Source organism: Balaenoptera physalus (genome assembly GCF_965194825.1).
Source record: "Balaenoptera physalus genome assembly, chromosome: 6".
NCBI classification, from domain to species: domain Eukaryota; kingdom Metazoa; phylum Chordata; class Mammalia; order Artiodactyla; family Balaenopteridae; genus Balaenoptera; species Balaenoptera physalus.
The window spans coordinates 1,456,849-1,482,764 of NC_138885.1; the positions used below are offsets into that span (position 1 = coordinate 1,456,849).

Genomic DNA, 25,916 nt, shown 5'->3' on the forward strand with positions numbered 1-25,916 from the left:
GTCATCAAGAGCACCTGCGTCTCTGCCGGGGAACGGGCCCAGGCACAGGCTCGGGTCCAGACCCGCCTGGATTGGTTGTGATTCCGATACTTGCTCTCTGAGTGACCTTGGGCAAGGGACCTAGCCTTTCTGAGAGTGTTCTCATCTGTAAAATGGGCATAAGGTGCCTACTTTGTGGATTTTTTAATTTAGATTAGTAAACGAAATACATGCATGTGACCCCGTGGCAGCTGGCGCCCAGTCTTAAGGAAATGCCAGGTCAGGGCACAGCTGAGCGGTGCCGTGCAGAGGGGACGTCTAAGGAGGCTTCCCAGAGGAGGTGTCTCAACAGTCGTCTGTAGCTGTGTTGTTAATGGGCCTGTTGTCTTGGGTCCCGCAGGCCCAGGTCAGCAGACACTCCGCACCCCGAGTTGGCTTGCTGCTGAAAAGGGAAGGGAAGGGGCTTAGTGCTTGTGAACCCCTACCACGTGCCCAGCGCTGGTCTTTGCCTACCACCTGGTGAGGCACCAGAGCGGAGCAGCATCCTGGCCGCGGCCACCCAGCTAAGTGGGAAGGACCAGGGTTGGCCCTGTCCCACTGCTTCCGGACCCCGACCTGGGTCCCCCTGGACAGCCTCCAGAACCCCGTTCTGCTCTGCGTTGCCAGGACTCACCTTTGCTTCTGCCCGCCCCGGGAGGCTCTGCTGGCCCAGACCCCACTCCCAGGCCTGGCACCGGAAGGGCAGGGGCTGTTCTGTGCACCCTTTCATCAGCTCTGTTGTTACCTAACCCACCTCACGGCCATCCCCTGTCGAATCTGCTTAGGGGCAGGCAGTGGCCTCTCCGAGCTTCCTGCTGTGTCACACCAAGGGGACAAGGAGCCCTCGACGCTGTTCCCTGTTGGGGCAGGGAGAGCCTGGGCTGAGGGCGGCACCGTCCCGGCAGTGAGGCAGCTTGCGTTGAATCCCGGCCTGCGTCTCCGGCCACACGGCTTGGGGGGTGACCTCCGTCTCTGGACCCAGAACCCTCGCGGGTGAGGTGCATTGTTGGTGCCAGAGCTTTCACGTCTCCTCCCGGCGGCCGTCAGGCTGGCCGTCATCACGGGCTGCGTTCTGAAGTCAGCATCCCTGTGGGGAGGGGCGTGGCCTGGAAGAACCTCGAGCTCCTCCCCGTTTCCTTGGAGAATAATGTGATGGGAAGGGGGTAACAGAGGTCACTCTCCTCCAAAGGATGGTAGCAGAGGTGTAGAGACAAAAGTCCCAGCTCCTCAGCGTGGGGACTCGGCCCCCACCTGCCACCTCCGGGCCCAGCTGCTGAGGCTGCACTGATTCCGGCCCCGCCAGGCAGCCCCACAGAGGGGTGCACGTTGCCACGACAAGACCCCCTCCAGCCTCCTGTTTGGCCGGTGGGATGGGAGTCACCTTGGACAGACCAGGGCCACCATGTACCCTCCATGTGTTCCTTTAAATCCCCACGTAATCACTGGCTTGTCTTGTGGGGCCTTAGCTGTGGTCCTGGCACCCCACAGGGTGACCTGTTGCTAGGGAGGCCTGGCCAGGCCACTTAGGGCCACCAGCTTCAGTAACGCCAGGCTGCCCTGCCCTCGAACCTGGCCAGCATCTTGCGGGCCCTGGAAGCTACCCTGCCTTGAGTGCCCAGTGGTGGACCAAGGCTCTGAGGACAGGAGACGCATCACTCACTCACTCTTCTCCCCTGGACACATGGCCTCTGTGGCCCGAAGCGGAGCCACCTCTTTGGTCCCTGGCACTCAGTGCAGTTTCCTCACAGGTGGCCTGGCCTCTAATGGCGGCTTGTGAGTGAGGATAGCTGGAGGCTGTGACTGATGGCAGGGGCTCCCTTCTGCCAGGCTCAGTGCCTGGTTCACAGATGTGTCACCATCACTGGCTCTGAAGATACCTCTGAACACCTGCGGGATGCCAGTTGCCTGCCAGATGCTTGATGCAGCGGTGCCTGGGGCACGCCCTGCTCCATGGTTACCTGGGAAACACACCTGCCCACCTAAGGTGGGAACCATGACCCCCAGGGGGAGCAGAGACCTCATGCCAGGGGAAAGGGTTTCAGGGAGAGCACCACTGACCACTGGGGTCCCTTGACCCAGACTTGCAGGGAAGAGAAGGAATTGCCCTGACGAGGTATAGGGTGCAGGTAGGCCAAGGACTGGCATGGGCGAAAGCACTACAGCGTGGAAGTGCCCCGGCGGGTTCGTTGGATCTGCACATCCCTTGCAATTACATCTGCAAAAGCTCGAAAACAAAGTAGCAGAATGCGTACACCCAGGCCTGTAGAATGGCCTCTGAGCACGGAGCTTGTGTAACCCAGATGTTAAGACATCTTGATGTCACCTGTTTGGGTCCTGGTTCACACTGTGTCATAAGCACAGTTTTCATGCCCTGTTGCACATAATCAGTAATTAGCTCTGGTGTGCTCCAGCCCATGGACAAGTCATGCCCTCTCTGAAGTAACCGGTTCTCACAGCGCCTTTTCACACATCCGACGTCAAGGTTTTGAGGGCTTCCCAGGCACGTCTGGATTTTGCCCTCAAAGTGTGGTACTAATGCTGTAATAACAACTCTCACTTATTGACTGGCGGCTGTGTCTCAGGCACCATTTGGGGGACTTTCATCCTCATGGCAACCCTAGGAAATGGGCACTGTTGTTATCCCCATTTTACAGATGAGGAAACTGAGGCTTGGTGAGGTTAAATTACTTGGTCAGCGGAACTGAGCTGATGAAGGCTAACGTTCTTTTTTTAAATTTTTATTGATATATAGTTCATTTACAGTGTTCTGTCAGTTTCAGGTGTACAGCAAAGTGACTCAGTTATATATATATATATTCTTTTTTTTTTTAGATTCTTTTTCATTATAGGTTATTACAAGATATTGAGTATAGTTCCCTGTGCTATACACGGGGTCCTTGTTGTTTATCTATTTTATGTATAGTAGAGTGTATCTGTTAATCCCAAACTCCTAATTTATCCCTCCCCTTACTTTTCCTCTTTGGTAACCATAAGTTTATTTTCTATGTCTGTGAGTCTATTTCTATTTTGTAAATAAGTTTATTCGTATCATTTTTTAAGATTTCAAATATAAGTGACATCATATGGTATTTGTCTTTGTCTGATTTACTTCACTCAGTATGATAATCTCTAGGTCCATTCATGTTGCTGCAAATGGAATTAATTCATTCTTTTTTATGACTGAGCAATATTCCGTTGTATATATGTACCACATCTTCTTTATCCATTCATCTGTCAGTGGACATTTAGGTTGTTTCCATGTCTTGGCTATTGTAAATAGTGCTGCTGTGAATACTGGGGTGCGTGTACCTTTTCAAATTAGTGTTTTCTCTGGATATATGCCCAGGAGTGGGATCACTAGATCATATGGTAGCTCTATTTTTAGTTTTTTAAGGAACCTCCATACTGTTCTCCATAGTGGCTGAGATTCTAATGCAGGTTGGTCTGATTTGAACACATATTCTTTGCACTGTGTCAAGTCACAGAGAGGCCCCTATTTTCTGAAAAATCGAAAATGAAATCTTGGTAGATTTGGTTCCAGTGACTTAGTTGTGCTTTCACAGCAGCTTCCCCCAGTCTGATTTTTTCGTTAATATGGGCAAGTTTGGGAGTAGATGACCTCAAAATACCCCTGTAGCTTACGTGCTAACAGCTGCTTGGAGGCCCCAGGGGAGCAGGCCTGTCCTTTTGTTGAGCTGAGCAGGTACCTCCTGGAGGGCTGACCATAGAAATGGGCCGCGGCCACACCAGCCCCAGCCCAGGGGGACCACGCCAGGTGCATGCCCGATTGTCAGTGGGCGTCAGAGAAGGGAGACTCTGGGAACATCAGAAGGAGTTCCATGTAAGGAAAGCTAGAATGATATTCCAAAATTTTCATGACGTCTCAGCGTTCCCAAACGCTCCTTGAATCCTGATCTTTTCTTTTTCAGCCGGTCCCGTGGCTGAGTGCTTCACTGCAGGGATTGTCCCACGGAAGCCCCAAATTCTCCATCTTTCAGGGCATCTCCTGATTTCTCTTTTTCTCAGTTCTGTTAGGAAGATGAGCTCTTTGTTTCTTCCCCCTGGTGTTAGTATTTTCACGGTCTGTTTTTCATACCATTTGGTAGGATACGGGCATTCGTCCATTTCGGAGACTTACTTGTTAATGCGTCGGGCCCTGAGCAGGCACCGGGGAAGCAGGGGTGACAACTCGCACAGGTGTGTGGCCTGCCGAGCTTGTGGTCCAGCAAACCCAGACCTGTGTGTGCAGAATTCCATCACCAACATGAGACGGGTGGGTGGGCAGCTGCACCAGCCCCGGGAGCTTTCCACCTGCGTTTACTGGCTAATGTATGAGATTTGAGACTCTGTATGAGGGTGACCAGGGGATGTTGGCGAATAAATAAAGGTGCAGCTGCCCGTTTGGTTCTGCTGCTTGACGGGGTTCCCTGGGCATCCTCCTGGGTGGGCCACACCTTCTTAAAACGTTCCCCTTTGTCTCTGCAGGCCTCCCGCCCTGAGTGGCAGCCCGGTCATCTCGGATATCTCATTGATCCGACTTTCCCCACACCCTGCCGGCCCTGGGGAGTCCCCCTTCAACGCCCCACACCCGTACGTGAGCTCACACATGGAGCAGTACCTCTGCGCTGTGCACGGCAGCCCCACGCACCCCGCCATCTCTGCGGCCAGGGGCCTCAGCCCTGCGGACGGTGAGTAGGGAGGGCCTGGAGCTCCGGGGTGGGGGGAGGGGTGCGAACTCTAATGCTGTTCATCCTCAGCCGCTACCCTTCCTCCCTGCCCCCCATCAACAGTAGGTCTTTCGGGCTTCCCTTGTGGCGCAGTGGTTGAGAATCTGCCTGCCAATGCAGGGGACACGGGTTCGAGCCCTGGTCTGGGAAGATCCCACATGCCGCAGAGCGGCTGGGCCCATGAGCCACAACTACTGAGCCTGCGCGTCTGGAGCCTGTGCTCTGCAACAAGAGAGGCCGCGATAGTGAGAGGCCCGCGCACCGCAATGAAGAGTGGCCCCCACTTGCCACAACTAGAGAAAGCCCTCGCACAGAAACAAAGACCCAACACAGCCATAAATAAAAAAATTTTTAAATAAATAAATAAAAAACAGTAGGTCTTTCGATAAATGAGGGGTCCAAGACAAGGGAACCAGGGGTGCATTGGTTTTTGCACTCATTAAAGAACTATTCGTAGGACTTCCCAGGTGGCACAGTGGTTAAGAATCTGCCCGCTGATGCAGGGGACACGTGTTCGAGCCCTGGTTCGGGAAGATCCCACATGCCATGGAGCAACTAAGCCTATGCGCCACAACTACTGAGCCTGTGCTCTAGAGCCTGCAAGCCACAACTACTGAGCCTGCGCTCTAGAGCCCATGAGCCACAACTACTGAGCCCGCGTGCCACAACTACTGAGCCTATGCTCTAGAGCCCACAAGCGACAACTACTCAGCCCACGTGCCACAACTACTGAGGCTGCGCTCTAGAGCCCACGAGCCACAACTACTGAAGCCCACGTGCCTAGAGCCCATGCTCCACAACAAGAGAAGCCACCGCAATGAGAAGCCCGTGCACCGCAACGAAGAGTAGCCCCTGCTCGCCGCAACTAGAGAAAGCCTGCACGCAGCAACGAAGACCCAACGCAGCCAAAAATAATAAATAAATAAATTTATTTAAAAAAAGAACTATTCATAAACAGCCTTGGCATGCAAATTACGTAATAAGAATGGTGACGTCTGTTTATTCATGGAGGTTCTATCTTAGGTGAGAATTACTTGGTTGCAAGATGCCAAAGTCTGCAGAAGCTGGTGTTAAGCAGAGTGGGTGTTGTATCGGGGTGTCTCAGGGACCCCCCCAGAGCAGAAAGAAGGCAGAGCTGGGCAGGTTTCTGTCTGCATCTCTGGCAGGTCAACGCATGGCCTCTAAATGGGACCCCAGCCGCAAGGCTCCGGGGTGACCACCAGTGACTTTGTGTCCCTCCTGAGAGGATGCTGAGTGGCCCAGCTCAGTCAGATGGCAGCCCTGGTCAATTCGTTTGAGACAGAAAAGGGCAGTGTCACAAAGAGAAACCAGACAAGGTGAATGGCTGCAGCCGTGGGACATAAGACGGCCGGCCAGGATAGGGCCATTCGGAAATGGCCCTTCACCACTGCTCCTGGCCCTGAACTCTGCGTGGGCCCCCGAGTGGCCGCGATCAATCCGGGATGCCCCAAAGGGTGTGACACATCCACACAGAGCCCGTGTCTCCTGGGAAGTGGACCGGAGCTCCCCAGCCTCTCCTGGCGGTGCAGGCCAGGGTCCAGACGCTGCTCCTGCCTTGAAGTTCACACGTGGTGCAGCGGGCGGCATGGTGCCCTCAGGAAGATACGTCCACGTCCTAAGCCCTGAACCCGAGAGCGTGGCCTCATGTGGAAAAGGGCCCTCTGCCGATGTGATTAAGTTGGGGATTCTGAGTCGAAGAGATCATCCTGGATTATCCACGTGGGCCTTAAATCCAATGACAAGTGTCCTTATAAGGGACACATAGATAAGAAGACAACGCAAAGACGGGAGTGATGTGGCCACAAGCCAAGGAAGCTGGCAACTCCCAGAAGCTGGAAGAGGCAAGAAACAGGTTTTCCCCTAAAGCCTCCGGAGTGGGTGGCCCTGCTGACACCTTGATTTTGGACTTCTGGCCTCGAGACCTGAGGGAGAATAAAAATCTGTTTTCACAGCAGTTAGCGGCAAGCAAGCCTGTACTGATTTGTTACAGCAGCCCGAGGAAACTAATACATGCGGAGGCGGGGCGGTCCTCTCAAGGCCTGGGTCAGGGAGGGCCCTGAGAGATGTCTGTAGGAGGGATGAGGAGCAGAGGCAGGGTCCGCCAGAGCAGACTCTGTGTGTGTGTGTGTGTGTGTGTGTGTGTGTGTGTGTGTGTGTGTGTGTGTGTGTGTGTGTGTGTGTTGAGGACAGTGGGCACTCAAGGAAGGCTCAGGGAAGAGGCACAAGCAAGAAGGGGAAGGGGAGGGCATTTCAGGCACAGACAGGCCAGGCAGAGGCCGTGGGGCTACAGGCTAGGGCTGTCCCTAGAGGATACAGCAGGAGAGGGAGAGGAGGAGGAGGAGGAGGAAGGGGAGGATGACTGCTTCCATGGACCGGCTGCTTCCTTCTGCCCAGAGGGTGTGCATCTCCTTTGCCACCTGCCAAGACTAACAGCAGGGAGGCCAGTTCCCGGGCTCTGGGTTCAAACTCCCTGCTGTGTGGCCTTGGGCAGCATCTTTGTCTCTTTAAGTGCCAGAGTCCTCATCTGCTGAGGGAGTCAGCTCACGGTGTGATGCTAGTGAAACCGGAGAATGGATGTGATCCCCTCAGCCCTGTGACTGTACCCACCCAGCGGAACGCCCAGCACAACGTTGGCTGATGCTATCATTTTTAATAGTAATTTAACTGGTGGGTATTATTACCCCATTTTACAGATGGAAAACTGAGCCAGCTCAGAGAGCTGGCACCTTCTTAATTTTGCACACCTGGTAAAAGCCAGGACCCCCGAGGGGTATGTTTGGTTTCCAAGCCCCTCTTTAGCTAACAGCGCACCCCTGAGTGCCAGGCCCCCTCAAGATACTCTGAAGTTCATCCTCCTGGCCTCTTTGCTAAGCCCCAGCAGGGCTGACCGCCCACCCCGGTTCTGACAGGCGAGGAGCTTTATCTGGCCAGGGCGGGCGAGCGCTCGCCTGCCATCCCGCTTTGAGTGTTGAGTGAGTCTGAGCCGGCGCCCAGCTGTCTGGCCACCCTGGCACCTCCGATTGCACCTTCTTTTTCCTTTGGAGGCTATGCTGGACCACGGACCCTGGAGCTCTGGGCATCTGTGGGGCCTGGACTGGGAGAAGGAAGCAGTTGTTTATGGCTCTGAGCAAGGGGAGGAATGTGGAGGCTGGGATCTGGCTGCCCCATCAGCAGAAGCAGCCCCGCCCCAGCCGGCTGCTCAGGGCTGACCAGGGACGGCGGGGGAGGGGAGCCCAGGGATCCAGGGGGCAGGGGAGGGCTGGAGGGCCCGGAGGGGCCTCCTCGGGCCAGGTGCGTGTTTCTCTTCTTTTTGGCCAGATTCTGACAGTTTCTTCCTCTCACTCCCTCCTGCCCACAGTGGCCCACGAGCACCTAAAGGAGAGGGGGCTGTTTGGCCTCCCCCCTCCAGGCGCCAACCCCTCAGACTATTACCACCAGATGACCCTCATGGCAGGCCACCCCACGCCATATGGGGACCTGCTGATGCAGAGCGGGGGTGCGGCCGGTGCCCCCCATCTCCATGACTACCTCAATCCAGTGGATGGTGAGTGCTGGGCCAGGGTGGGTGTGGGGAGCAGGACAGGGGCTGACGGACCCCCTGAGGCCGAGGAGGGTGCTTGTTGCTCCTTTTGTGGCGGGGAGGAACCCAATGGAGGGATCTGGGGTTTACCCCAGTCCCTGCCATGACTGCTGTCCTTGGGGGACTGTGTCTGAACAACACGCACAAATACTTAGTGAGTCATCACGGGCCAGGAAGTGTTGTAGGAATTGCAGTCACTCCAGGGAACAAAAGGGACTCATCTCTGCCTTCATGGAACTTACTTACAGCTTAGTGGGGAGAGACAAACAATTCAGGAATGGGGTAAGGAGCATTGGGTGGATGAGGGTGCCATCTTGAAAGAGGAAATCAAGAAATCCTCACTGAGAAGATGATATTCAAGCAGAGAATTGAAAGGGATGAGCCATGCAGAAATAAGCCAAAGAGTGATACAGGCAGGAGAGACAGCAAGTGCAAAGGGCCTGAGGCCGCAGCGGGCCTGCTGGGATCCAGAAAAGCCCGGGAGGCCAGTGTACCTGGTACCCAGTGAGTGAAGTGGCAGTAGGGTAGGGCCAGAGTTCAGGGGCTGGCTGTGCCGGTCGGTCAAGGCTTGGTGAAACTTTGGCTTTCACGCAGAGTGAGGTGGGGCCCGTGGAGGGGGTCGGACAGAGGAGGAATGAGACCTGACTTATTCTTAAAAGGAATTCCATCTGGCTGCTGGTCGGAGAACAGATTCAGGGGCAAGGTGGAAGCAGGTGGTCCAGCTGGCAGAGGTGGGAGAAGCGGTCACGTTTCAGATAGATTTTGAAGGAAGAGCCACAAGATTTGTTCCTGGATGGGATGTAGAGTCAGGGAGGAAGAAAGGCATTGAGGACAACACTGGGGCCTCAGGCCTGAGTAGTTGGAGGACAGAGTTGTCAGTAACTGAGCCGGGAGGCTGCAGGCCGGGCACGTTTGGGGGCACGGCCGGTCGGGCGTTCTGGGGAGATGAGGTGCCTGGTGCCCATGAGGTACCAAGTCCCCCACCCACCCCCAGCCATCCTCACAGCTGCTTTTACAGGGGCAGCTGCACCCTAACCATGAGCCAGCCCCTGGGGTCAGATGGAGCCCCCTGTGTGGGGGAGAAAGCTGAAGACATCTTTCCCCCTCCCCAGTCAGCGCTGCTCCACCTGCCGGCCCTGGAGCTCATCCCAGAGACCCCCAGGGATCCAGGCCAGGCAGCGGGGCTGGAAGCCAGAGCGAGGGGCCGGCAGGCGGCTCCTGCAGATTTATCCTCCTCAAGCCCTTTTTCACTCGCTGGTGGCAGGGAGCAGACACAGACCTGCAGGAGACCTGCTGGGTTGCAGGCAGTCCCGTGGGGCCAGGCAGGGCTGCAAGACTCGGGGGGGCCCCTGCACCCCTCAGCCACCTCCCGTCCCCCAGTCCTCCGCCCTGGGCTTCCTGTCCACACCAGCCACTGCAACTCCACCTTATCGGCCGGATCAAAGCCAAGCCCCTCACTTCCTAAGGCCTGGCTGAGATCGCACCTCCTCCAGGAAGCCCCTCTGGATGCTCCCTCCCTCCCCTCCTTTCCTTATGACCAACCAGGGTTCTTGACCTCCTCAATCAATAGAAATTGAAAAGAGGCCAGACAAGAAATTCAGGCAAGGCTTTATGGGGGCTCCTACTGCAGCAGGGTGGGGGGAGGGCGAGAACAACTAACAAGGTTCCCTTGCTTGTTCGCTCCCCGAGGTGGGGCGAGCTGGTTCCTTATATGGGGTGAAGGTAGGGGTGGGTCCAGGGCTCCGGCTGGAGGGGTGGCTTAGGTGCTTTGCCCACCCCTTTGGTGGTGCTGCGTGCAGGGGACTTGTGCAGTACATGCTTTTGCTCCAGGCTCCTCAGAAGTGGCAGCTGGGTTTTTGGTCTTTCTGTATCTTGTCCGTAATTTGCCCCAACTGCGCATATACACAAGTTGTTTTTAGTCCCTTATAGATTCTCTGTATTTTGTTGCTCAAGAAGATGTTTGCACAGGTGCAAGCACTGCAGCAAAGGGTCCCAGGTCCCACCTGTCTCATCGTCTCTCTGCCCTGCTCACCTCACACTTACAGGGGCCACCTCGAGTGGTCCCTAAGCACCACTCCCCTGCAGTGTTCCCTGCCCTCCCCCACAGGAGTGTCACTGGGGAGGAGCACAGCAGTCCGCCCAATGCCAGCTCTGGGTTTTGTCCCGTGTCACCCTCAGCCTGCCCCGAAGGGAACCCACAGCACGACCAAACGATGCCACCAGAATCTGGTCCCTGGGTCTGTCTCGCCCCCGTGTCTTCCCCAGGATGGTGTTTCGTCCAGGACGGGCACACAGTGTAGGGGTGCAGTGAGACCTGTCGGCCCCCTGAGTGCATAAATCTACATGCTTTTCTCTCTCCTCCCCTTAACAGCCCTACAGGTGCCCCCCACAGGGAGCGGGAGGGCTCTGGGGAGGACATGTGCGCTTGCTACTCATCAGTTAGAAACCAGACAACAGCAACAATACAGGGCATAAAGTTTGCTGCCATTGTCCAAACATCAGATTCCCCAAGCGATGTCCGCCTTCCAAGGCCTTGGGCTGGGTGGCACCAGGCCAGCCGGGCAGACACGGAGAAGCCATGGCCGAGGGGTCCGGTCAGGCAGGTGTCCCCAGAGGGCGGGAGAGGCCAAGTCAGCACATGCGAGCGCCTGCTGTGTGCACACGTGAGAGCATCCAAGTGAGGTCTGCCTGTGTGCCATGCCTTTATACACACTCCCCGTGTCACTCCCCTCAGCCCCCTTCCGAGGCCAGAATTACCGTCCCTGCTGTAAGGTGGGCTTCCTGGGGTTCCCAGCATCCAGGGACTTGCCCAGGCCGCAAGTCAGGGTTCCAGGCCCCGCTCCGTCTGTCACCAGCATCACGGGCTCTCCCTCATGCACACCGCCCCAGGCAGCACAGCACATCTGACGGGCCCCGTGAGCCACGGCCTCGGGGAGAGCCCAGTGGGCAGAGCAGCTGAGCTGGAGCCAGCGTGCTGCAGGGATGGTGGTGCTGCGGGCAGGTCTAGGCCACGCCTGCTTGAGCTGCGTCCTCGCTGGGACGGCTGGTGCTGCTGGGACCCGGCGGGGCCTGGACATGCCCTGCGTGCTGTGTGAGCGCGGCTCGGTGCCAGCTTTACAGTGGTTGCTCCACGCGTGCTGGTCCCCATCTCTTTCCACCGGTATCCTTTCCCTCTTTCAGATCTACCTCCTCCTGCAGGGCTCTGTCTCCCGATTGTCGGCACCACCGTCCACCCCATGTTTGGGCCCCATGCCACACCTCCTCCTGGACACCTTTTCCTCACCACCAGCCCACCCCCCCCAGGCCAGCCCACCTCAGGCCTGCCCACCCCGTCCAGCCCACCCGAGACCTGCCAAGTCTGCCTTCTCAGCACCCCCGCCGGCCATCCAGTCCTGTGCCAGCTCCCAGCTCAGCCTCCCTCCGCCCCTCCCATCACCCTCGGGGTGAAACCCAGAGTCTACCACATGGCCAGCGGCCTTCCCTCCAGCCTGTCTCTCCCCACCTGCGCCTCTGCGCCCGTCCACCATCCCCGCAGGCTGGCCTTGTTCCGTCCTGCACCGGGTCCCAGGACTCAGGTCAGCCGGCACTTCTCCCAGGACACCGCCCACGTCAGCCCCCCTTGGGCTCTGCATCTCCCTCCGCCCACCTGCAGGACCCGAGGGGCCCCAGCTGTAACTGGCTGGCCCTTCTGTCTTCACAAACCCGGAGCCCCGCAGGTCCAGGAGCACCTGCCAAGGAGCAGGGCTCTGTGTCTGTTGGGGGGCGAGGGAGGGAGGGAGCGGCAGTCACAAAAGAGCCTGGGGTAGAAACATGGAAGAAACTGTGCGACGCCAGCAGCTGTCGGCCTGCGGAGAGCCTGCAAGGGGACAGGCAGCTTTGTTCTGGGGCGCTCAGCGTTTGGCAGCGTCTGGGCTGAGCATCTGAGACACGGGGGTCGGGCGGTGATGAGGAGGTGAGCTCACCAGTGGGCGTGGGAGCCGCCCCGATGAACTCAGCACACCCACCGACATCCTGTCTCCGCCTCTGTCTTGAGGGTGTCATGGGCTTCAGGCGCAGAGTGGAGCTTCACCACCTCCAGCCTTGGTCTGGACGGACACATGGGTTTCTCGGGCTGAGGTGGGGGTTGGTGGCGACCCGGGGATTTTCACAAACCCCGGTGAACATCAGGAACGGGTGGTTTCTTTTCCTTTGTTCCCCACCACTTACCTCCAAGGAAATCAGAGTGAAGTCCAGCATGAATTCCTGTATTTGTCGTTACTTAGTTATTTTCCAAACCAGTTTCAGCCAGAACTTTTGCGTCCGCTATTTAAAGTTTTAGGCATTTCTGTGCAGCTCCGATGCCTATGTGGCCCCAAGAGACTCAGGCCCAGGCCTGCGCCCGGCTGAGCCCAGACCTGCCTCTGTGGAGGGGGTGGGGGGTGGGGTCGTCCCTGGCACTTCCCCTCCTGTGAACCGTGGGAACTGGGAAAGCCCCCCAGCTCTGGTGTTTTCGGCTGGTCCCAGCTGCACGGGAGAGGTGCTCCGGGAAGCCTCTGTCCACCCCATGGAGGTGTGAGTGGGTCTTCCAGTCGAGCTTCTTTGTGCTCAGACTCTCCCAGGGAAAGGTGTGCAGGCCTGGGGCCCGGGCAGCGGGGCTCACGGGACCACCTGGGAAAGGGCCCTGAGGCTCTGAGGACGTGTGTGCACGTGAGTAAGCTGCCCGTAAACATGATGGGGATGTGTAAGCTCTCTGCCGGTGCAGGGGCCCTGAGAGTTTGTGCGGAGTTGGGGAGACTCCGTGTGTGTGTCTCTTCTCTCTCTCTTTTTCATGCACACACACACCCTACCTACATACCACATACACACCCACACCATAAACACGCACACACCACACACATGCACACTCACTCTCCTCATTCATTCATGAACGAGGGTATTTATTGAGCACCTACTACGTGCCAGGCATGGTGCCAGGTGCTAGCAACACAGCATGCCAAGCCCAGCTCTCGCGGTGCTCCAGGGGGGCTGCTCTGTGGAAGCTCCCTGTCGGGGCAAAGAACACCTGTCCCGAGGCCACCCCGCCTACTCAGCCTGTTTCCTCAGCACCCGCACTTCACATTCCAAGAGGAGGCAGAGCCATGGGGGAGAGAACGTCCCAGGGGCGATGAGTGTCAAGCTGGGGTGTGGAGACCAGGGGCACCCGGCTGTGAGGGGGCCTGGGGAGAGGGTGTCAGGACGGCCACCCAGGTCTACATCCGGCAGAGCAGTGTCCCCAGCCCACCCACTGGCAAACCACCCACAGTTTTACCTTAGCCAAGTGCCGCCTACACGATAACTTATTTAGTCTTATATTTTTAACAGACTCACCTTAAAACAGAACTTTATTTTTTTTTCTGAAGTGGGAAGGCCCCATAATATCTGAGGAAGATGTCCCCGTCTGTGTCTCCGTCACGCCTAAACGATCTCCTTTGGGTCGTGTGTGTGTCCTACGCTGGGGAAGATGCCACAGCCTTAGCGGCAAGGCTGGAGCTGGAGGGGGCTCTGGTGGGTTCTTGCTGAATGGAAAAGCCAAGCCCTCCGTCCGCCGCAGAGCACAGGGCCGGGCTGTGGGCGGGACAAGGGGCATCTCCAGCAGAAGCCGCCCTCCCTCTGCCGGGAGCCTCCTGGCCTCCAGGTGGACAGTGAAGGCCCATTGCCCCTGTTCTTTAAGGAGGCTGATTTATAGCCGGAAGAGTGAGGAGTGATGCGGCTTTGGAAGGTGATAGATAACCAGTCCGGGAATCCGAGGTTATTCTGCCTAGTGGTCCTCTAGAGAGCAGGGAGATCACTGCTTGTCACTGGGGCCCTAAAATGGAATTTTCTCGCGTGATGCCGTTGAGTATTGGTGATTTAACGGCGGAGCCGCGGCCGCCGCCCCCCGCCCCACCACACTGAGGCGCTTGAAATGTTTCCGAGTGAAATGTTGTGTGCTTACAGCCCACATTTCCTACGAGCTGTATATTTTATTGTATTGACACTCATTTCACTCGGATGTCACCTCCGTTCTTTATGCTGCCTGCGGGTCTGGGGAGGTCTCAGGAACCACTTACACTGATCACGCCACAGAGAGGCAGGGGAGCTGACGGAGGGGCTGCCAGAGGCCCGGTTCTGGGAGGGCGTCTGCACCCAGCCTGCCGACAGGAGGGAGACCGGGGGTAGGGTGCTGAGGGCAGGCTCGGGCCGAATGGTGTGTCCGGCTCATCTGGCAAGCCTGCCCAGAGTCTCGCGAGACAAGCGTTGCGAAGTCACTTTCCAGGTGAGGAGCCTCGAGCCCAGAGCCCTAAGTTTCTTTGTCTCCATCGTAGACCTGGGAAATGCGCTCATAGGCCTCAGCCCCACACCTCTGGGCTCCAAAGCCTCGGTGCTTTCTACTCCCCCGCAAGAGGGGGTGTGAACAGCTACGTGTGGTCCAGGTCAAGGTCCTCAAGCTGGATTTCCTTAGAGCGTCTCCTTAGTGAGTCCAGAGACGATCCGGGCGAGGGGCTGGGCCATGCAGGAATGCTCCCTAAGCAGTGGGGATCAGGGCTCACAAGCCCTGCCACGAGGCTGTGCCCTGCCGACCCCAGGGAAGGCGCGTCCCGGCCCCGGGCCCACAGGAGGCCCATCCGGAGCTGTGGGCGATATGCTGCTCGGTAGCCTGTAGTGACCCTGAGGTGGGCACTCCGGCCCCATCTTCTGGGTGAGGAAACAGCCCAGAGAGGTCCAGCGACTCGCCCAAAGACACCCAGTTAGAGCTGGCAGGCAGGGTCAGAACCTGCGTCTGCCCGGGTCCCGGGCCTCTTTCTGCATCTCCTGCAGTTTCCGACTATCCTACGGAAAGAGATTTCCCCGCCCCCACGAGCACTCTGGGATTACCTGGGGTAACCCCGCTTCGGTGGTGTCTAGTGATCCTGCCCAGAGCCACAGGTACCGCTGTCATCTCCCACCAACATGCTGAGCTCCAGGAGACGGGGCTGAGCATCCTTGCTTGCAGCTCCCCCGGCATCAAGGCCTGTGCCTGGCAAACAGACTGCTGCAGGAGGGCCCGATGGGTGTGTGAACTAACGTGCGAACGAGCGAAAGAAAGAACTAGCGGACAAAACAGCATCCAGGTCAGGTGGCGTCTGGCGTTTGCCCAGGTGAGGGCAGGCAGGTGGCTGGTCACCCAGCGGCTGTCGGCTCTCAGAACGGGGGCATCCACAGATGAATGGACATGACGAGTCTGCCAATCCTGGTCATAAATCACAGGAGAAGCCACGGGAAATGAGTGCCAGGCTTTTCTTTCTATTTAGTAATTTATCAAGGGAAGAGGCGCATTAATAAACATATTTCCCTTGAGGGGAGGGAATAACCGAGATGAATATCACTGTCAGATTTGGCCTGTTTCCTCTTGTTAGGGGCGCACGAGAGGGTGGGAATCCAAATATTAGTAGCAAGATCTTTTTTTAAGTGTATTGCAAAGATGTGTGTGTATTTCTTACTTTGTATGATATTAGATCTACCCCCCCCATCTTGTATTTTCCCATTTACCACTCAGTTCATAAGTAACAGGAGTCTTTTGGAAGCTTCACTTTTATATCTCAGAGTTGCCTTTAAAGTGAGGATGAACAAGGAGTGAACCCGGTAAATAAGAATTAAGAAGCTTGGAGGACACCCGGATAGGCGGATGAGCGTTTAGGGACAGATGTCCTCCACTGTGGCTCAGTCGTCTCCTGTAGATTTGCTGTCCTTTTCTCCATTATTAGCTCTCAGCTCACCCTGCTCACCAAAGAGTCCTCCCAGCCCCTAAAGAAGCCGTGTTCATTCAGTTTCATTCTGGAAGATCTGCTGGGTTCAAGGCACTGTCCGTGGTGCTGCCCCTGTGTCCTCAGGACACACCTGCCACACCGCCCCCATTGTGCAGATGCGCAAAGAGAGGCTCAGGAGGCTGAGTAATGCACCCCAGGGCAACCACTAAGTGTCAGGCTGTCTGTGTGCCCCCACTGGGGTGTGTGTGTGTGTGTGTGTGTGTCCCTGCCCTGGGCCCCTGCACCCAGGAGAGCCCTCCCCTGATACCTACCCTCCCCCCCGAGCAGAGGCAGTGCAGTGGCGGTTCTGGCGTCCACCTGCCTGCTTTGCAATCATTCTCTACTTCCCCCGGCCGTGTGGCCTTGGGCAAGCTACTTGTCTTCTCCTTTGTAAGATGAGGCTCATAATAGTTCCTTCTCTATAGGACAGTTGTGAAGGTTCAATGGCTTTATACTTGAAAATGCTTAGAACAGCCCCGAGCATCCGCTGGGCACTCAGCAATTACTGACTTTGGATGGCTGAGCGTCCACTGTCCCTTGACACACCACGCCTCTGCCCCATGCCCGGCTTTTGGCATCTCCTACTGGACTCACCACCAAGCCAGCCGGATCCCAGGGCTGGGATATAACGGTGAGCTGGGGGACCGAGTCCCTAGTTCACAGAGGCGGGAGAAACAGAAGCAACCAGACATACACAAGCAGGTGCGAACTCCCCCGAGCTGCACCTATTCACAGAGAGGGGACCGTGGTGCCCTGAGAGCGGCCCAGGGGGACCTGCCCAACTCCAGGAGGTCAGCGATGGTTTCCTGGGGCAAGTGATGACCCTGCTGAGGGCAGAGCACTGCAGACAGAAGAAGCAGTATGTGCAAAGGCCCTGTGCAGGGGCTGGAGGGGGGTCAGGGGCACCCACGGAGCCACCGGGTACGCCACGCTGAGGACTTGGGCCTTTTTCCTAATAGCAGTGGGAGCTCTGGAAAGGTTTGGGGTGGGCAAATGCAAAGACATGATCTGATTTGGCCACCGGGTATGCCACGCTGAGGACTTGTGCCTTTTTCGTAATAGCAGTGGGAGTTCTGGAAAGGTTTGGGGTGGGCAAATGCAAAGACATGATCTGATTTGGCCACAGTGAGGAATGTGTATTGGACAGCAGTTAGCTAAGGGCCCCAGGATGCCCCAAGCAAGTGGGGGGCTGGGCTGGTGGAAGTGGGAGATGCAACTGTGAAGGAGGTGAGGAGGGGGAGGCGTCAGGCCAACTCCCAGGTCCCCTGTTCTGCCGCTGTATGGGTGGCGGGTGCCCGCCGAGCCCAGCCCTGCAGGAGATGGGCAGTGTGGGCTGAACTGGGGCTGCCCTTCAGACGCAGGAGGCCAGGTAGGCAGCTGGCTGTCAGGAAGTTCACTATCAGAGCCGCTAAAGTGAGGATTTAAAAGCTGTTTGTGGTGAGAGCGTCTTCCTGGCCTGCCTCTCCCCACCTCTCTGAAGGTACACTCAGGACAGAGAAAAGCCACACAGCAGGGCTTCTTTGGACCTTGGTCCAAATCCTGCCCTTGAGCAAGTCGCTATCCTCCCCAAGCCTCGTTTTCTTATCTGCACAGCTGGGTTTGCATTTCGGGGGACAGTAATGGCTGTTCATTGCAACAGTGGGTCTGAACGTCACTAAGGGGTGGCTGTCGCTGGTTTATTCCGTGCACCGGAATTCAGAAGCAGGGACGTATCCAAACACCACACCAAAGGGACACACGCTGTCTCTAGTTGCTGATGGGCCAGGACACATCTCTGTGGTCCGGGATGCTTGTTCAGATGCGTGGTCGTGTCTGCAGCACAGCCCGAGCGCCGGCTGGGGAGGGGCTGCTCCGTCGGACCCTGTGAGGCAGAATGAGGTTGTGAGACATTGTGTCCCTAGGCGTGTGGGCTGGGGTCCTTCCCGCCGCAAGACAAAGGTGGTGACACGGTCTGAGTGTGTCACCTGCTGGCCTGGGTGCCAGCCATGCTCCCAGGTCCCTCTGCGGGGCAGAATGAGCTGGTGTTCACCAAATGGAGCACCGTCCGTGAACCCACCGTAGCTCTGCTTGCTAAAAGATCTATAAGCCCCAGGCCTCAGAACCCAACAGAATCAACAGACGGCCAAAAACAAAGATGTTCAAGGAAAAGAATACCCTGAGTGACTCAACTTTTTCTCCCAACTGGGAGCTTTCCTACAAGCGCTTCATCCTTCCTGGTTGAAAACAAAGTCTATGATTACACGCGTGCACTTGTACAGACATACGTACAGGGTACCCACCTGGGGCAGCTGGTCTTGGACCCAGCATCCTTCATCCACAAAGGAGATGGTTAGGAAAGAAGACCCCAGAATCCCCTTCCAGCAGGAGGATTCTGGTGGCCCAGCCTTAAAGGGGCTTCCCAGATTTGCCAGCCAAGGATGGGGCGGGGGGAGGGCTGGGCGTGGTTGCCCCCCAGGGCAGGGGGCAGTGGGCAGGGGCTCGGCCGAGGCTGCTCCGGTTGGTGGTGGTGGGCTTTCTAGGGGATCGGTTGGTCCTGGGAATGCGGGCCCAGAGAGTCACAGGGTATCTCTCCTGCCCTCAGTTCTCCTGCAGTGGTGGAGACAGCACACTGACTCGCAACCCCGCAGCCAGGACATCCTGCGTCTCCCTGGAGGAGGGGACCTATGGGGTCTGGGCAGGGCTGAGCAGGCAGAAGGGAGGAAGGCGGGCGTCGCGAGCCCGGGACCCACCGAGTGCGGGTGTGGGTACTGATGCACTCTTCAGCACAGGCCTGGAGGTCGGCGCTTGGGGACCCTTTACAAACAGGAAACGGGCCCAAGGAGGGTCTGGACGGGGTCGGAACCTTGGCATGTGGATTCTTGTCCAGCGATGTTGTCACACCATTTCTAGGCTGCTGTGTGCCCAGAGGGGAGACCAGAACCCTGGTTGGGAGAGGAGGGGCTGTCAGGAGGAGCGGTCTGGGGCCCCTGGTCCTGAGGAGCAGGGAGCCCGGTCTGGGGGCAGGCCCTTCTCCCTCCCTGCAGTTATGTGTGCATGTACGGGGAGGGGGAGAGCGTACCCACGGCCAGTCGGGCAGGGCACCGCGCGCGTGCGTGCATGCGTGTTTAAGGCAACAGGTCCCTGAGGCCCAGGCGACTCCAGAAGGGAAGGGCCTCGGTGTCGGAGAGCCATCCGCGTGCTGCCAGGCTGCCTTTTGCCGTGGCATCCTGCATCCTGCATCCTCCCCACCCCAGACCGACCAGGAGTCTAGGGCCTCTGCTTGGCGAATGTCCCGTCAGGGCATTTCGGGGCGATCCTGGTCGCAACGTGATCCGTGACCCTGGAGCACGTGACTCCTTTCCCTCTCCTTCCCGTGGAAGAGTCACCCGCTGGGATGCTCTACAGCAATAAAAAAGGCGCCGGTTCCTGCCACGCACAGCTGCGTGGAGAAACCTCACCGATAATGTCGGATGGAAGAAGCTGTTTGAGAAAAAGCATTGATAATTCCATTTACGTAATAGACAAGTACGCAAAACAGGCAATGCTAAGCTGAGGGTGAGAGGCCAGGATGGTGGCTGCCCCAGGGAGGGTCCGGAAGGGGCAGAGGGGCTGCTGGGCGCTGGCCGGGCCGTGCTTCGTGGCCCGCTGCTGGCTTCACGGGTGGGTTCCCTTTGTGAGAGGCCACCGAGCAGTTCACCTATGGTTTGTGACTTGGCCGCTGTGCCTCAGGCGTTGCTGGACCCGGTCTCGGCCTCTGCATGCCTAACGGGACAGGCACTAATACAGATCCTCAGCACACCAGGTGTGGACCAGGCCCGTCGTACAGATGAGCAAACTGAGGCCGAGAGAGACCCGTGCCCCAGAGCCACCAGCTGGACAGGGGCAGATCCGCAGTGCCCATCAGACTGTCCCCACCCCCAGTCCCCTTCCCCCGTCGCATCACCCCCACAAGCGAGGTCATGCTGACGCCCCTTGGCTTGGCTGTCCTGCAGTGTCGCGTTTCTCCAGCCCCCGGGTGACGCCCCGCCTGAGCCGCAAGCGGGCGCTGTCCATCTCCCCGCTCTCGGACGCCAGCCTCGACCTGCAGCGCATGATCCGGACCTCTCCCAACTCGCTGGTGGCCTACATCAACAACTCGAGAAGCAGCTCGGCTGCCAGCGGCTCCTACGGGCACCTGTCGGCCGGCACTCTCAGGTGAGCCCAGCCCGCGAGCCGGGGCCAGGAATGGGAGCTGGGCTAGGGCCCAGTGGGGAGGGTCCACACTGGCCCCCCGGGAGAAACATAGGACTTGGTTTTTGGGTTTTTTTATTGAAATATAGTTGATTTACAATGTTGTGTTAGTTTCTGCTGTACAGCAAAGTGACTCAGTTATACACATATATACATTCTTTTTCATATTCTTTTCCACATGGTTTATCACAGGATATGGAATAGAGTTCCCTGTGCTCTACAGTAGGACCTTGTTGTTTATAGGACTTGTAAGTCAGTCTACTTGCGACTATTCCAGGAATTCAAAACCAGTAGTGATGACACTGAAACATGCCAACATTTGGGTACATCTTCATGGGCCTGTTTTTCACCCACCAAATGATTTTTTAGTAACCCATCATGAAGTCAAAGGGGACTTTCCTAGCATTTCAGCAGTGTCACTGACCAGCACTGGGACCGCTGGAGGTGTGACACTGGCTTGGCCTGCACGTCTCTGGGCTGGCAGACGTCTCCCTCTGTGGTCACAGCACACGCAGACCTCACCATCACCGCCCGCCCTGCCCCCTCTGTGCAGCCCTTGACTGTTCAGAGGACTCAGACCCCAGCCAACTTGGCTGAAACCCATGTCCTTACCCTGGCCCTCCTGAAAGAGGCCAGGGTTAGAGGAGCTTAGGAAGGCCAAGAGAGCTCAGCCCAAGGACCCGGAGATAAGGGGTGATAACAATTATATCAGTTATCTTTTGCTGTGTGACAAAAAAACAAAAACAACAAAAAAACGCAGTTTCAAACAACAATAAGCATGTAACCTCTCGCACCATTTCCGAGGGTCAGGAGCACGAGACTGGCGTAGCTTCAGGCCTCTCACGAGGCTGCAGTCCAGATGTCGGCCAGGGCCGTGGTCACCTGGAGACTGGACTGGGCCTGGATGTCTGTTTCCAGGATGGCTTGCCCTTGGGCCTGTTGGCACGAGCTTCAGTTCCTCTTCATGGGAGCCCCTCCACATGCTGCTTGCGCGTCCTCACAACATGGTGGCTGGCTCCCCCTCCCCCCGCCCCGAGAGGGAGTGACCCCAGAGAGCAAGGAGGAAGCCACAGCATCTTCTGTGACTTAGCCTCGGAGGGCACCATTTCTCCCTCAGTGTCCTGTTCTGGAAAGGGTGGCCCGTATGCAGGTGGCATGGTAGAGCTCAGAAGACAGAGGACAGTGGGAACCGCAGGGCCCGGGACACACTTCCTGGACGAGGGCGCATTAGAACGGGGTTCAAACAGTCGGGGAGCATCAGTGACGCAGGGGCACATCCCAGGCGACAGAGCAGTGAAGGGCCAGGGACAAAGGCTGCGTCCTGGGGCAGGGCCTGGGAGCTACGCACAGAAGTGGAGGCCTGAGACGGCCGGCAGGGGGAGCCACAGGTGCTTGAGCGGGGTAAAGCCACGGTGACGGGGCAGTCAGCAGCGCGCCCGTCCCGATCCCCGGGCAGGGTCCTGTCTGCCCAGGAAGCGTGAGCCTCGCAGAGTCCTGCCCCCACTCCTCTCCACCACCTTGTCTGCCCTTCTCTGCAGCCCAGCCTTCACCTTCCCCCACCCCATCAACCCCGTGGCCTACCAGCAGATCCTGAGCCAGCAGCGGGGCCTGGGCTCGGCCTTCGGGCACACGCCACCCCTGATCCAGCCCTCTCCCACCTTCCTGGCCCAGCAGCCCGTGGCCTTCACCTCCATCAATGCCACGTCCACGCAGCTCAGTAGCAGCAGCAACTGTCTGAGTGATGCCAACCAGGTAGGTGGGTGTGGGGGGCAGGGGGCCACCAGGTACTCATCTGCACCAAGCGAAGGCCAATCACAGCCGTCTCATGCCAGGAACCTGTGGAAGGACTGTAGGCACGGGTCTGGCTGGCACCGTACCTCTGGGCAGAGGCCACGTGATCAAACGGGCCTCGGGCTGGATACCCAGTCAGGAGACCCGGGCTGGGTCCTCACACTGCCCTCATGCACCGTGGGCTGGCACCCAGCCTCAGTTCTTTGGCTGCCTGTCCAATAAGCATAACGACTAGATGGAGAAACCCTAGCATTCAGAGTCAGGCGTCATACAGGGACCTCACACACAGCATGGAACATGGATGGATGAAACAGGTAATTAATATTGTACAGCTTAGCTTTAGAGCATGAGTTTACCCAAGGCCATCTTTTTTGAGCTTCCCAACGGGCTTTTGACGTGCCTGGGCCGGCTCACACAGTGCTTGGCATGCTCGGTGCCGTGAGCATTTGATGAATGAACAAAGTCCTGTTTTGCAGGTGAGCAAATGCAGTTGGAGTCCTAGAGACAGTATCAGATAGTAGGAAGGGCGCAGGCCTCGGAATCAGATCGTGTTTTGAACCCTGACTTACCTGAAAGCTCTTTCAGCCTGAGCTCACACACCTGCAGAGTGGGGCTGCCACTGGTATTGGGTCACTGAGCCTGGGTCCACCTGGATCCTGGTTAGTGCTCACGATGACCGTCCTTGAGGTGAAGCAGCTGCCCAGGCCACCCAGCTGGCAGGGCAGAGGCTGGAAGTGACCACGTGCTGGGGAGGAAAGACCAGAGGCCGCGCAGTCTAGGAGCGGCCCTCTTCTAGAAAGTTCTCCCCACGGCTCCAGGCGGCCACCTAGCACCTCCCCGACAGTGGCTGTCGGCTTTTGTCACATCCCCTGACACCGCAACTCTAACCCGCTTGTCCTGAGGAACCAAGCTCTTCTGTCCCGCTCCCGGGACTGGCCAGCCCTGTTGTCCCCAGACCCAGAGCCGCCCCTGCCTGGGAGGACTGAGAAGTTGAGGCCGCTGAGTCGGGAGCGGGGTCCCCAGCATTTCTCAAAGAGAGGGTCTCTGCTCCATCTCCGTGGCGGGGGTGGGGGGAGGGGCTGCGTGGTAGGGAGGAGGGTGCTGGCAGGCTGGGCCCTGGGCTCCCTGGGCTGTGCCCCAGGCCAGAGCTGGGCGGGGACTCAGTTTCTGAAACTGCAAACACAAGCGTTGGCCCGGATGGCCTGGTGCGGAGGGTCCAGGGTAAAGCCCAAGCAGAACTTTGGGGTGCCCCCTTGTGCTCCCCTCTCCCAGAACAAGCAGAGCAGCGAGTCGGCCGTGAGCAGCACCGTCAACCCCCTCGTCATTCACAAGCGCAGCAAGGTCAAGACCGAGGCCGAGGGCCTGCGGCCCGCCTCCCCTCTGACCCTGACGCAGGTAACCTGCCGGCCGGCCTGGCTGCGCTCGAACTGGGGCCGGGCCTCGTCTCCTGGGGCAGCTGCCTTGGGGCCATGACCCTGTTGAGAGTCGGTGATGGACGGCAGCCTGCATGAACGAATGAGTGAGTGAGTGAGTGGACCAGAGAGGGCAGGGCAGGCACGCCAGGAAGCTCAGGGAGGACCAGAGCTGTGTCCCCAGCTCCCCGCACCCACCTCACAGGTGCTCATCAAACGCCTGCCTGAGGGGGAGGGGGGAGGAGGGAAGGGGAGGGAGGAGGGGAGGGGGAGGGAGGGAGGGAGGAAGAGAGGGAGGGCTGCAGCTGTCTGTCCCCGCAGCACAAGCCCCAGGCCCACTGAGTTGCTCACGGCCCCTGAACGGCTCAGTCCCCCTGCATCTGCGCCCTCTCCCTGGAAATCTGACCCCCACCCTATTCCCTGAATAGTAGGACTCACATCTGCCCAGACACCCCTCCCCCCACCAGCTTCTAGGTCACTTTGTCTCCTGCACTGCACGGTAAGCTTTGGAGAGGTGGCACTTTGGGAACAGTGCCTGGTTTGGCTCTGCGTCACCGGGTTTGCCTAGGGCCTGGTGCGCAGTGGCTGAGAGATAATATTTTCTAAGGACTCAACGTACATTTGAGGGGGTGAGTGTTACAGTGCCTGGGAGGGGAGGGGGGACAGTTCTTGGTGGGAAGGCGAGGAACAGAGCTTCCCGCAGCCCAGAATGAGCCTGTCGTGGGGCTGAGACCCTAGTGCAGGTGTCTTTCTTTGGAGATCCTGCCACTTATTCCAACACCAAGCCGGCAGGCACACAGCCCCAGCTCCAGGGGAGGGGACAGCATGCATGCTGACCTCTGGGGCAGGCCTCTCGTGGTGGCCCGGTCTCCACCCATTACTACGGAATCCGCAGCTATGACACCACGGGTCCTCGGGGCCTCTGGTCCCCGTCTCCCCTACATCTGCCGGACCATCCTTTATCAAACCTGTAAACCATCGGGCGTGCTCCAGGCACTTAATTTTTATGAAATATTGGGTTCTGTTACTGTCAGGCAAACAGAGGTTGGTGACAAATTCTTCTCCCCTCACTGACACCAGAGCATCTCTGCGTGATGCATGGTTTCCACACGGCTGGCCATCATCAGGGGCCGTTGAAATTGATGAGGACGGTGAGCATCCACCGGAGATCCACTCACTGGAGCCGTGGAGCCAGGGCTGCGGGGAGGTGCTCAGCGCCGGGGAGCCCCCCACCCTGCCCCCTCAACCCGGGGGGCTGCACAGAGCCCACTCTCCTGCCCAGCTCCGCTCCTACCTCGTGTCACGGAAGGGCAGCCGTTCATCACGAGGAGGTTGTCACCGTGTCACTCAGTGTCCTGACTCAGTGACCTGACTCCTTTGCTCCCTGACTCATTTGCGAGGTGGACGGGCTTGCTTTCTCTTGGCAGCAAATGCAACAGAACGAATCCCTCCTCGGATTCAGCCCTCAGGTTCCTGGGCTGGGATGCTGCTCGGCTCCACCTGGAGACCCAGGCCCACCCCCTGCCCCTGCACTCTCCTCCAGTCACGTCCACGCGGCAGCTTCTTCCCGTCTTCTCTGAAATAAGCAGGGCAGGCAGCTTGAGGAGTAATACGTCTATTTCCAGTTTTTCTGGAAGTGCAGAGGCATTAGGAGGCCCCAGCCCTCCCACGGCTAGAGACTTGGGAAAGAGGCATTCCTGCCTCTCCTTTTAATGTGGACCCAGTGCTGCCCGGGGACTTACTGGACAACACGTCGTTTTCCTTTTCCAGAACACGTGCATTAATTGTAAGGTGCTCTGGGAGACGACACTCAGAACCCACCCCCTGGAGAGCCCTCTGCAGCCCCAGTGGAAAGCCAGTCTGGGGTGCGAGTCTGCACCGGCCAAGGTGGGGGTCACGAGGCCAGTTTCTGCTCCGAGAAATGGACTCAACGTCAGGAGGGAGGCTGAGATGGAGGCTGCAGCCTCCGCTTCATTGAGTCCTTGTGGCCTTTGGGAACTGGGGTGCCTGTCTGTGGGGAGAGGGTGTCTGTCCCCCCTTAGCCTGAGCTATAAATGCTTTCCCCAGAGGCTCTTCTGAAAGACAGACATTCCTGCCATTTTGGAGATAGTTTAGAAGTAAAGCAGTTTAGAAGTAAAGCAGGTCCCCCTAACATCTGCCCCTTTGCCTGGCTTTGCTCTGAGCCTGCCCCACAGGCCAGGGGATACTGGGGAGGCCTCAGCCTGCTCTGGAGGGCCTCGCCGGGCCTTCTTCCCAACCTGGCCATCTGTGCCTCTCCCCATGTCCCCGCTCCTGGTACCACTCAGCCTGTCCCGTGTGCCCGGCTTGGAAGCTGCCCCCGGCCAGCCCTGTTGGCGTCAGCTGGGATGGGGGG

General features: G+C 57.9%; 1 protein-coding gene across 4 annotated transcripts in view; it reads left to right on the forward strand.

The window, feature by feature from the left end:
- Positions 1-25,916, forward strand: part of GLI2 (GLI family zinc finger 2) — a 246,916-nt gene that overhangs the window by 202,708 nt on the left and 18,292 nt on the right. For all 4 annotated transcript variants that reach the window (XM_082466363.1, XM_082466360.1, XM_082466361.1 and 1 more), the window contains 5 exons: positions 4,504-4,706; positions 8,125-8,310; positions 20,102-20,303; positions 21,878-22,091; positions 23,403-23,525. In XM_082466363.1, coding sequence (XP_082322489.1) covers positions 4,504-4,706; positions 8,125-8,310; positions 20,102-20,303; positions 21,878-22,091; positions 23,403-23,525 — 928 coding nt within the window. The remainder of the gene's footprint in view (positions 1-4,503; positions 4,707-8,124; positions 8,311-20,101; positions 20,304-21,877; positions 22,092-23,402; positions 23,526-25,916) is intronic.